The sequence below is a fragment of the Filicampus tigris genome, chromosome 3, assembly GCF_054856515.1.
Source record: "Filicampus tigris isolate MCC_2025a chromosome 3, RoL_Ftig_1.0, whole genome shotgun sequence".
In the NCBI taxonomy this organism is placed as follows: domain Eukaryota; kingdom Metazoa; phylum Chordata; class Actinopteri; order Syngnathiformes; family Syngnathidae; genus Filicampus; species Filicampus tigris.
In genome coordinates, this window is record NC_141219.1 from 12674120 (window position 1) to 12687022 (window position 12903).

General features: G+C 40.0%; 1 protein-coding gene across 8 annotated transcripts; it reads left to right on the top strand.

Moving 5' to 3' along the window:
- Positions 1-762: 762 nt before the first annotated feature.
- wt1b (WT1 transcription factor b) lies at positions 763-12011 on the top strand. 8 transcript variants are annotated; one of them, XM_086026317.1, is made up of 9 exons: positions 763-1429; positions 3241-3381; positions 4776-4899; positions 7707-7787; positions 8822-8927; positions 9013-9160; positions 10569-10658; positions 11124-11216; positions 11359-12011. In XM_086026317.1, exons 1-9 carry the CDS (start codon positions 1030-1032, stop codon positions 11478-11480), a joined length of 1305 nt encoding a protein of 434 aa, XP_085882443.1. In that variant the 5' UTR covers positions 763-1029; the 3' UTR covers positions 11481-12011. The 8 variants fall into 8 exon arrangements, with proteins under 8 accessions (XP_085882443.1, XP_085882445.1, XP_085882451.1 ...); XM_086026319.1 differs by having other exon boundaries at positions 11124-11207; XM_086026325.1 differs by having other exon boundaries at positions 8822-8876.
- The last annotated feature ends 892 nt before the right edge of the window (positions 12012-12903 follow it).

Genomic DNA, 12903 nt, shown 5'->3' on the forward strand with positions numbered 1-12903 from the left:
TATGACGTGTTAGTTGCATTCCAGTGGTGCTACCCATCGAGTCAAGGTCAAAACGTTATTGAGTATCCCCATGTGTAAGCATTTTTGATCATACACCAAAACAGTGCAGTTTCAGTTTGTACTGTATGTCTTTTCGTGACACATTTATTGCTTTAATTAGTTAAGACAATTTATGTCTTGCTTCTTGTACAAAACCTAAATTCTGATAACATTGTGTTATACTTACTGTTAGTGACACGATGCACATCTTACTTCATCCTGTTATGAAAGTATTATGAAAGTTTGGTGTGTTTCAAACTTAAGGGATGAATAAGAAGCATCACAGGCTTTAGGTCACGGTGTGTTAGAGCATTTTGTAATTGCTTTAATTAAGAGTCCAAACAATCAAAAATAATAATTATTGATTTTTATTGGACTCTTAATTGAACTGTATTTTTGTTCACTGAAACATGACCATAAGGAAGTTTCAAATAAATAAACCATGAAAACAATAATATTATTTAGGAGAATTATAATTTATTACTATTATTATTATTTTTACTTCTAGCAGTTTTAAACTTTTTCTTATTCTTTTAGGACAATACACTTATCTTGATTTGTACAAATGAACAACGTGAGCCACACTTGAACTTGGCCAAATGAATACAAGTGTGTGATTAGTCAGAGCCTGCTGAGAAGTCAGTGAGGGTCAGGGCAAGGCGAAAACCTTTCTGACTCCGCCCCCTGGCCTGTGTGACTGTAGCCAGTATTTGAGTCTTCGTGGGGGGCTAAAAGCAAGCCAGTTGTAGAGGCGCAGGAACGAGACTGTGATACCCTCACACACACTCCCACTCACTGCACATATAGAGGGAGGCAGGCACACCTCCATCTTGGTCATCATCCATTCCATTCTTGATGTTTGCCTTGGGGCGCGAATGATGGCTTGCTAGTTTGTGAGCTGTGACTTCTGTTTCGTTTCAAGAGTTTGACTTTGGCATCTCCCTCACTGGAATTCCATCTTTCTTTTTGGACTCTCAACTCTCATACCCAATGCTGACCGAACCGTGCGGCGCCATGTCGATGGGCTCGGATGTCCGAGATCTGACTCTCCTGTCTCCAAGCCCCCAGGTACCCTCCTTAGGTGGGGCAGGGGGTGGCTGTGGCCAGTGGACACAACTGTTGGACCTCCATCCCGGCTCTCCCTACAACTCCCTGCCCTCCCACCACTCCTTCATCAAGCAGGAGCCGAGCTGGGGGAACGCTGACCCTATCGAGGATCCCCACTGTGGACTCGGGGCCTTCACGTTGCACTTCTCGGGCCAGTTCACAGGCTCGGGCCCTTGCCGGGTGGGGGCCTTTGGAGAGCCAGCGGCGGGCCAGCCCAGGGTTTTTCCCAGTGGAACCTACCTCCCCGGCTGTGTGGACAGTCCTCCTGCACCCAGGAACCAAGGTAAACATTGTCAGCCCAACGTTATGCAGATCTCAACAATTCAAGGCGATAAATATCTTCTTGGAAACGTGATGTCCTCCACTCTATGTTTGTTGGGTTTGTCAGTGGTGTTGTGTCTAGGCAGGATGTTATGTGCTTTACTGGGACAACATGCCCTGTGTTAGGAACGATCTTGACACTTCTCTGGAAGCACTCTGACAGACACAGACATCCACCATAGTCCTGCTGCGCCGTAACCTTCTTCCTTACATGAAACAATCACAGGCACTTTGTAAATTGTTCCTCTGGAGCACATTTTCCCAAACATTTTTAGCTCAAGATGCAAATTTAAAATGAAAATGTATAGTACCTTGTGTAATGACATAGAGTATGACAATCTACAAACTAATACAAATTAAGCAGTGACCCTAAGATTGGGAATTGTTGATCTAGAGTTATACATTTTCTTATACTTTATTATAGTAATAAATAGTTGTATAGTTGTAGTCTGCATAGTTTATACAAGTAGGCTACATCTTACTGTGACCTTTTTGTAAAACATTTACTTTAACATTTTCACTGTAAAGTATAACAAACCTAATTTTACATTAATATTTCTCTGATAAAACTGAATATTATTGTTCCTACTGGGATACATTGCATTCATAATAGATCAATTAAACAAAGTATACTTTTGTCAAGCAACTCTTTTATTGGATCTTGACAGTCAGTGCAACTGTACCTAATATTGTAGCCCATGGGTGGATATCGATTATTTATCGTTGCCCTTGTTATTCTGATTTAACAACACAGGGTCAACAAAAATGTTGCTCTATAAACATAGCCTGACCACAATTACCTGACCAAATATATTGTATTAGTTTTGTCCTAAAATTCCACTAGTGCTTTGTTGCCCTTCATAAATTGAGATGGACCAAATACCAAATGCCTCAAAGCAGCAGAACCCTCAGCCAATCAATAAAGAAAGGCGATATAAGAAGATATAATCTAATATATCAAAAATATACAATTTATATGTCTGACAGAAAAGCCTGTTATATTGATTAGTATGTCTGTTCTGAAATATTATTTTGTATAAAGTAATTAATCTTAAAGGTATTGAAATGTTCAGTTCTGAAAGATTTTCATGTTGACTTATTTATTTGATCAATAATTATACATATATATATATATATATATATATATATATGTATATATATATATATATTTTTTTTAATTTAATTTATTTATTTTTAAGACATTGTGGACTCTGCAATCTGGATTTGCAATCTGAATTTGAGACTTTTGTGTGATCATAAATATGAATCTCCTTGCAAACAAAACTCCGTCAAGTCTGCTGGGGCTCGTTACTCGGAGGTCAGAGGTTGAACTGCGGACGTGTGCGCCGATGTGACTTCCACATACACTGTGCACACACTCTTGTTCGCTCGCTAGCAAAGTACTTTTTGATGAAGTGATAAACTGCTCTGCAAGCTGAGGGGATTTAAGTAAGAGATTGTGAGTCATTTTTTTTCTGGAGAAACCTCTCAATGGCCCTCCAAGGACTGACTTTTGAAAATTCCTTACTTCTGCTTGAACTTGCCTCTTGGAGAAGAGCTACATTTCCATTTCAGTAACTTAAATTTAGGTAGCATGGATGCTATTCGTTATCCCCGAATCTCATTTTTCTGGGAATACTTCAATTTGTTATGAATATTATCACCATAAGATTCACTGTGAGAGGAGCGGCAAAAATAGGAACCAGAAAATATTTTTACATTTAGTGATGCAAATGTCCTTTTAAGATGTCTCTAACTTTGTTTTTTCTTTAGGTTATGGCGCAATGGGCTTAGACGGGAATCCCAATTACCCACACACGGCGTCTCACCACACCCCTCAACTCTCCAGCCTGTCCTTCAAGCATGAGGACACACTGTCGCCGCCAAACAACATTGGTAACAGTCTACTTCCTGGCACGTTCACGCTAAACTCACTCAATTACTGGAACACGGCTGCGTTCACAGCAAGGTCATAGACGTAGCCCATAATTCTTTCTTTTGTTTTTCCTGTCTCTATCTCGCTTTCTCTCTGTGTGTGTCTCTAACTCAGTCATAGACCCAATGTAACACTGAATGCAGCGTAGTCACTCGGTGACACGGCATCCCGTCGTCAGATAATTTGATGTGTGGCAACGTCAGTGCCAGTGTCTGGCATGTGATGCATAACATATTTGGCAGACAGCTGCATTCTAAGCAACAGGACGGGAGTGTGTTAAGTGTTCGATTTCACACGACTATCCCTCACAGGCTGCGTACTGCCTCACTTATGGCTCGCATCACAGAAGGCGGAATATTGGTGGAGCATCTTCCTCACTTACAAAGTCTTATGCCAATTTTTTGGTGCCACTATTCTGCATGAAAAATAATTTAGAAATAGGCAGTGTGTGCTTCTGTATGCCTGTATTGGTCAGAGAAACATATTTGGCATGATTCATAACAATCAAATCAGAACAATACAATTGCTAAAATATACAGTAATATAAATATTTTAATGTACAAATAATCACAGTGGCACTGAAAAAAAGTATTGTGAGAAAAAAAGCCAATACATTCTCTTTTTTTTTCCTATACTTTTTTAATGATTACTGTAGTGAAATATATACCGAAGTTACGCTTTTACTTAAAGGGGAGTTTGCAATTTTGAAATAAAAATCATGTTTTGTCATATTTACAAAACAGTCATTATGACTTGAGTGTACTACATGATAAATATGATCTGTGAAAAAAACTGCCATCTCTTGCTCCATTATATACATGAAACCACCGCACCTGAGGAGAAAACATCCAATCAGAGACTGTAGGCGTGAGGTGTCAATCCCTTGTCATGCACTCGCAGGGAAACTCATTGCAAGCAGAACCTCTGTGTCTATAGCAACTCTCCATGACAAAGAAGGTGTGACAAAAAGTATTTATTGATTTTGAAAACTGCAATACAAGAAGACTTTAGTACAACTTTATTCCTGGACACAAAGCAATGTCCTGAAAGGTATGCTTGGCTAAGTTGGGGACGAAGCCAGTGACAGTGAACTCTGACCTCTGAAAACTTCACATAGTCAAACTGTGACACACTGCCCAAAGTTTGCATGTGCGATCCTCAAATCCCTGTGACCATATTTAAACGTCCTTTTGCAAGATTGTGGATCCCTAATTCGTCCATGTGCTTTTGAATTCTCATATTGGCCATGTCCAATTACTTTTGTCCATATATTCGTTCATTAAAGTACATTTTTAAATTACTTAATGAAGAGAATCTGTTATCCTACAATGCATTGTATTAACAAAAGTGTTTTTTTTTGTGTTATTTGCAGTTGAGCAACAATACCCTCCTCCTCATCCTCATCCTCCTCCTTCTGCCCCTCCTGTATTTGGGTGCCACAATCCTGCAGAATCCTGCCCAAGCAACCAAGCACTACTGTTGAGAAACTACAACAGGTAATTTGTTTTTGTCCTCCCTGTGTATACACACTTACCTAAACCCCAGTCCCACCCCCAAAATTCCCCAAAAGCTTCCAATTGATAAAAGTTATTATAGATTTGGGGACCACCCCCATGAATCCCAGCTCATCTGCTCATTTGCTATTTACTGCCGCCCATTGGTGCAACAATCAATCTACTGTTGATGTGTTTGCTATACTACAGTGTGAAAATATTAGTCATTAGTGATATTGAGTCAGTGGGGAGTAAGTTAAGGCTGAGAATGTGATTTCATGAAGATCTGATTGTGTTCCCAAACTGTTTTCATCTTGATGGAAAACATTTCTTCGGGTGAATTGTATTGGAATTCTTTAAATACCGACTCGGGATGTTTTGGGGAAAAAAGAGGAGCATGTGCAACCCAAATACTGGAACAGAAGATGATAAGAGACGAGAGACTTTGCTGTTTTTTGTAACAACTTATGGCATGAGCTGGAAAAAGTCAAACAAACGCGCACGCCCGTTCATGTGCACACACACACACACGCACCCACACACACACACACACACACACACAGTGTATATGTATGTCAGATAGCAATGAGCCTTTCCACAGTCGACCGTAGTTCAGAGCTGATTATTCAACTTCCCTCAAGGACTTCTCAAGGAATGAGTGCCAGAATTCCCCCCCCACCACCCCGCCCCCCAAAACGTTCCTGCCTTTAATGATACCGAGGACAGAGTGATGTCATGCGGTGCTTCGTGGCGTACAAGGCACTGAGTTGCACCCCCTCTCCCCTGCAGACAAACACAAACTCATCTCCAAGTGTGTGTGTGTGTGTAGGGGTGTGTGTGTGTGCACTTGTGTGATATGCCAAGGTAAAGAATGGCTCGTAGCCCATGTTTTTTAATGAGGAGCACGGTGGGCGTACAGGATGTGTTAATAAGCAAACCATGTGGAATCCCCCTTCATTATCTGCACAAAGGGAGAGGAGGGACATGAAGAACCCTCTGTATCATAAATATTGCCAGCATGCTCCTATTTAAAAAGCCACCCCCCAATTTTTTTTTAACAACAAATAAAGATGAAACAAGCTTATCGTCACTATCCAATAGCTGCCTTTTTGCTAACATCGGTAATTGTTCAACAATTGTTATTAGTGGAATATCACTAACAAAACACTCTACTTTGACTTTGATGAGAAGTGAGGCTCATGCTGAAAAACGGAATCTCCGGTTTCTATTCTTTGTCTCTTGCCTCTGCTTTTTTTAAGTGTATTTATTTAAAAGTGCCGGTGCATATTAATGAACATTTACATGTAAATATGCCAGAATTAGCCAACGGCTACTTTCCATCTGCAGTCCCTGGCAGGTCATTGTGTTGCCAGAAGAGCCAAAGAAAAAGCAAAATACATGCACTGACTTGATGCTGAAGTGAGCTATATAGCAAGATACGTTGCACGATGGCATTCCAGCTTTTGGCCTGTTGTGTTTGGGATGTACACTGTGTGCCAAAGAAAACGTACTAGGCGCCCTGACCTGAGGTCTTGTGATTCAAATTCAGATGCAGAATACTTTATTAGTCCCAGGAGGGCAATTCAGTTTTACAGTCTACCCGTACATACTGTTGTACAAAAATATAGAAATAACATACAATATTTGAAAGAAAAAAAGCACTCTATCATATTGTATTTTCTAAAAACATTTAGTGATAACATAATTAAATGGAATGTAAAGAACTGAACAGTTTGCGTATCATGATTAATCTTATGAAATGCACTATATAAATAAAATGGTATTGTATTGTATTGTGGCTCCTTGGTGTGCACGACTTGGCCACTGGGGGGCATTGTGCATTCATTCAGCATTGTGCATTCATTCAGACCCAAACGAAGAAGAGCCTCACAACTACTGTAAGTGACTCAGTAAGCTACAGTAATATTACTGTATTTTCCAGGCTATAAGTTGCTCCTTTTTTTAATACGACACAGTTTATATATGAATTTTTATTGACGAGCTTCAAGCCGTCAATAGATTTACCCCAGTCTTGTCACATCCGACCAGTTAAATGACCAAATATGTCACAGTGAACTGTCCGAGTCCGCCCTCATACTGAATACTCATCAGATATTTGTGGTATGGAGTGCACGAAGCACCCGTGAGGGAGGAGTGGAAATGCGGAAGTGCATCTCTGTAGCGGTATGCACGGCTGTGTAAGGATCGATTGAGAGTGAAAATAAACATCTTGAGTTGAGTTTAAAGAGCATAGGGAATGAGTGCCATAAATACAGCCTCTGCAGTGCGACCCCGGTCTAAGCTTGTCAGCAAATTTGCCTCATGTGACAACGCGAGACTCAGAGCTTCTGGGATGCTACTACTGTTCGGAATTGTTTTAAAAATGTATCTATGTGACCCCTTTCTTTGCAAATATCCCATGTTATAATGTGGAGCTCGCAAATCAAGCAAAACAGAAAAAAAGTACAAATAACAGTGTCTATCTCAAAAACCTCCTAAGTCAGGTCACTCATATCTCAAGGCGGTTATGAAAAGTACAGGAAATAAATAAATAATCCATCATGACATCAACAATAGCCACAACCAGTGACCGTACGGCAGAACAGGATGCGGAATAGTTCTCAATTTATTTTGCATTTTGTGCATTTGGCAGCCTTATGACAGAAGGGCTTAAGGAATTATGCAGAGTGGTTTGTCGGTGACCGCCGACTTGACCGATCTTGTTGGCCTTCAACTATCCTATTGCACAATTGCCCGATATTTCACAACAAGATTCAAGTGTTAATCATTGCGTTGTTGCTTCTCATCAGTGATAACCTTTACCAAATGGCATCTCAGCTGGAATGCGTCACGTGGAACCAGATGAACACGCTTGCATCTTCCATGAAGAGGTAAAGACTTATTGCTGTTTTCCTATAGTCTTAATGAGGGGAAAATACTCTCGGAGATGAAGCCAGATGGCTGCTGGCCGGCTGCCGGGGGAAATCAGAAAATGGAGATAAGGATAATAATGTTTGAATGTTCCACTGTGCAGGCTTGTACTTGTCTTTAAAAAATAAAGAATGATACACACTTCTTCAAGGACTTATTTAGAGGTCATATGTTGGTCAGCATGTTTATGTTAGATATTAGCCTATACCTGCACAGTCTCATAAGATTGGATGCAATAACTTTGTCCAAAATGTTTCCTATACGGCGTTAGTAATCCTCAGTTTTGCCAGAGAGCTATTAATGTAACAAAATGCCCATTACAGTGGTTGCGGTTAACTTATTTAGATATACTGTAAGTGAGTGGGACTTAGAATAAACATATTCACTTGTCAAATAAGTGGAGCAATGAATTTGCTGTAGCTCCTCTATGGGATGTCATTACATTGTGCAGGTGTACCTAGAAAAAACAAATAACATCTCTATAGGGATAGTTTGAAATGCAGGTTTTATTTGAATTTTGCTGCTTTTTTATTCTCACTCGTTTTGTTTGAACCGGGGGCGGCCAGAATGTGACTTATGGGTGTGCCTGGAAAAATCGGGGTGGGCCTGAATATTTCTCTTGCTGAGCACAATCCTCTTGTGCCGTATAGTCAAATAAAATGACAAACTGAATCATATGAAGTTCAGATCTTCCTGAGACAACCACAAAAAGAATGGCATCATTCTTAATATTCAATCAAATTTAAAAAAAAAACACACAACGAAACACAATTTCAAAAAGAATTTCATAATAATTTACTAAAAATGTCAAAGTATATATTTTGTTCATAAATCTCACTGGTTGGGTGGTCTGTGAATCTGATTTGAACTCCAAATTGTGAGACTTTTGCCTCATTTCACTGGAAGTTTCAATGCACATTGAGAGCCCTAACAAATATATGAAAATCTTTGCTTTGCAGGCTTAATTTAATTTGTGCATTTTGTTTTTTTTTAGCAGCCACACGACCAGCTATGACAGTGATCCCATAGCCCCGCCCCCGCCCATGCTGGTGAGCGCCCAGTACCACATTCACACACATGGCGTCTTTAGGGGGCTTCAGGTCAGTCAAGGCAATGCACATGCATGCACAAAGGAGATAAAAACAGCACTTGAATGAGAAATGTGTGCTCTTCTCCTTCCAAAAGGATGTAAGACGGGTTCCCAGTCTCGCTCCCCCAATTGTAAAATCATCCGAGTCTGGTGAGAAGCGTCCTTTTGTGTGCGCCCATCCCGGCTGCAGCAAGAGGTACTTCAAACTTTCACACCTGCAGATGCATGGAAGGAAACACACGGGTGAGTTTATCTCTAATGTACAATACACGTAAATGTTATTGTTGAATAAAAATGCCCAGATGAAAGGGAACGATATAACAAATAATTCAGCCCACGGGTGGGAAAAGCTTTGGGCTCAAGAGCCACATTTTTTAATGGCCAGGTGAGATGTTTAAAAAAAAAAAAAAGTTGAAACAGTTGATGTAAAAAGTCTACACACCCTGTGCAAATGCCAGGGTTTTGTGATGCAAAAAAAAGATACAAAAGTTTTCCCAACATTAACCTTTCACCTTTAACCTTTTCAACTCAATTGGAAAATATAGTTTAGACAGAAGAAATAAAAATAAACAACTAGACAAAAAACAAGATCATGTGTGAGCACCCTCTTCCAACTGAGGGTGTGGTCATGATTAACCTCCAATAAATTTCAGATGGTCTTGTAGGCTTTTACTGACATTTTTTTTTTTTTTAGCAGAAGCTTGAAGGTTTTGTCTTAACACTTAGTGGTATTTGTAACTGTTCATAAGAAAAGCTGAAAAAAACAGCTCCAAAGGACTACCATGCTTCACTGGCGTTCTTTTGGCATTTTCCGTTTGCGCCAAAGATATATTTTTTGATTAATGGCCACACGGTTCAACCTTGGTTTCTTCGGCCCATAACACATTTTCCCACGTGCGTTTAAAAGATTTCAAGTGTTTTTTGGCAAAATGTAGCCATTCTTGGATGTTTTTCTTTGTAAGATGAGGCTTCCGTCTTGCCACCTCCTCTTCACAGTATTGTGTAATAAAGTAAAGTACAATTCTCAAACGACTGTTTGGCCTTCCTTCATCTGTACGGACATACAGCAATATCTAAATAAATAGATTTAAATCAAACCCTGAAAGCTCATGTATGATATTAATTGACAAAGATGAAATCTAAGGACATTTTCGCTGTAATTATTCTTAGTTATAGTTAGTTTTATAAAGGTAACATGTAGTTTCAGTTTTTTTCAAAGCATTTTCATTTTTAGTTCGTTAACGAACATTTTTGTTCAACATTATTTTTATTTTGTTAGTTTTCGTTAACTATAATAAACTGACTGTCTTCACTGTGTTTCCGCTTGTGCAATGTAGACGTGACCACAAAAATGTCAGACAAAGCCTACTAGAACACCTGAACTTGATTTGGGGTTAATCAGAGGCACTCTAAATACCGGTAATGGTAGTTGTGTGCTGACTCTGATTTAACATGTGTTTGAATATTATTGGTTAGTTCTGAGCACAGCTACAGGGTGTGCGCCCTTGTGCAACCACATTATCACAACTGTTAATTTTTTCTTCCCCTATCTAAAAGATACCACAATTCTGTCTTTAATTTGAATACTTTCACTTACAGCTTAAGGAAAATGCAATACAATCATACAATAATGAAATGGTTTATGTTGCAGGAGAGAAGCCGTACCAGTGTGATGTCACAGAATGCGGCCGCAGATTCTCTCGCTCGGACCAGCTGAAACGACACCAGCGCAGACACACAGGTACTATAATGAGGAAAAAAACGCCATCTTGCTTGAGTTACCAAACATTGCTTCGTTCAAGTTGGTATAATATCTTATATTGCTATCATAAATCGTTGCGCACTAACATCAGCACCAAGCCACCTGAAATCATGTTTAATCGCTAATTTTATTTGCTAAAAGATTGCGAATTTCTTACATTGTCATTGATTAAAATGGTAATACTACATAAATAAATAAATAAAACAATGAGCTGACTAACCCCAACTATTAGGTGGATGTTAATACACACGCAAATTCAGCTGCTTGGCTCACAAGCTTCCTTCTGCAACAAAGCATTTACAGTGACCGATTTTAACAAGCCAAGCCTAGTCAAATCAAGTGTATCTGACTTAACTATTTTCACTCGTCTAAAATATATCCAGAGTCTCAATCTAGGTCATAATTCTAAATTAAAATAACCCTTTTATAACCACGTTTGTGCAGGAGTGAAGCCCTTTGAGTGCGAGACGTGTCAGCGAAAGTTTTCACGGTCAGACCACCTTAAGACTCACACTCGGACTCATACAGGTAAAACAAGTGCGTATACCTTTTTATCTTCTTCCACTGCATTCCTCTCCTGGTCGGATTTATGACCTTGGAGATGGTCTGCTTGATCATTGCGCTGAACGTTTAAAAGCACTTTCTCATTCAATGCCCTTCTCCCCAACTTCCTATTCAGGCGAGAAGCCGTTCACGTGCCGCTGGTCCAACTGTCAAAAGAAGTTTGCCCGCTCCGACGAGCTGGTGCGCCATCACACCATGCACCAGAGGAACCTGACCAAGCTGCAGCCTGCCATCTGAGCCAGGAAGGTGGCGATGCAGTGTGCCAGCCAGTAGAGTGAGAGAGACCGAGAGAGCCAGGTCAGAGGTCGTGGTGGCTTGCCAAATGTGCAAAAGTGGAGGTCACAGCTGATGCCAACCCACCTCGACCACGACGCATCCGCATGGTCCACAAGATGCATCTCAGCCAGCACTCTCATTGGGTCATTTCCTCTGAGAGGTTATTGTTACCACCTTATAACTGAGCCCAGAATTGTTAAAAAAAAAGAAAAAAAAAAACGATACAAGGAAACGAAAAAGTTGATACTCTATTTTTGATATCATAGCACACTTGCACTGTTGGTTGGTTTTCTCGTACAAAAATGTGCTGGATGGTATAAACTGGATTTAGGAAATGGACAATGGTGATTTGTTGCGTTGGAAGATGTAAATACACAAAATGCACACCTAATAACTTTGTACATATGTGATGTATATGCTTACTTTTATAGACAGTTTGTATGGTGTATTTTTTGTGTAAGTCTATAAATGCTGATCTGCATCATTCTCCAATGTGTGTGTTTGCTGTGTGTGCGCTGTCAGGTTAAGAGGCCACCTATGATCGAGGTGTTTGGGGAGTGACGGGTAGTAAAACAGCACCCCACCGACGCTCTGACAGGGTGCAGGTCTCACCCTCCTAAATCTCTGCCGCACATCTTCATAACTGGAAACATCTGGAACTCAATAAATCTCATTAAAAAAAAGACACATACCAAAGTGTCACTACCTCACTGAGGGCCCCAACATGCATTATTTAAGCCCTTATGTATGAAAGTATTGTGACGTGGGCATTATGCACAGCAAGCAAAAATGGAAGAAAATGTGATACTTCTCTCTGAAAATATGCAAGAAAATCAATATTTGTGGTGAAGTATTGCGGAAAGTAAAGATAATTCCATCACAGCCAGGTTGGCATTTTCCAGAAAACACAAAAATGTTCTGATTGGCCTTTGCACGGAGGGCTGACAGACCGCCACCTGCTGTTTGGCTCATTGGATGTAAAAAGTCTACATTACATAAAAAGCCTACTAGAACATCTGAAATTTATTTAGCATTAATAAGAGGCACTTGAAATTGCGTAAGGTGTGTGCTGACTCTCATTCAACCTGGGTTTGAATGTGAACAGTTAATTCAGATCGCAGTTATAATAGGGTGTGCACAATTCTACTTGACTTAACTCACTAGGCCACGCCCCTTACAGGCACACACACAACACTAAAGCTGCTGTGACTTGGTATGTCCCCAGCGTACATTAATTTCTTTTATACATCTGTGCTGTTTTTCATGATTAAAAACATAACATAAAAGTGTGTTGGGTTTTTTATTTGTTGGGGGGGGGGGGGGGGGCGTGAATGGATTAATTGCATTTGCATTTCAATTCATTTCAGTAGGCCTATATTAATTT

Bases quoted from the DNA above. Each gene is read 5' to 3' on its own strand.
- wt1b (XM_086026317.1), top strand. From the start codon at position 1,030: ATGCTGACCGAACCGTGCGGCGCCATGTCGATGGGCTCGGATGTCCGA. The intron at 1,430-3,240 runs GTAAACATTGTC...TTTTTTCTTTAG, and splicing joins TCCTGCACCCAGGAACCAAG to GTTATGGCGCAATGGGCTTA. The intron at 10,659-11,123 runs GTACTATAATGA...ACGTTTGTGCAG, and splicing joins ACACCAGCGCAGACACACAG to GAGTGAAGCCCTTTGAGTGC.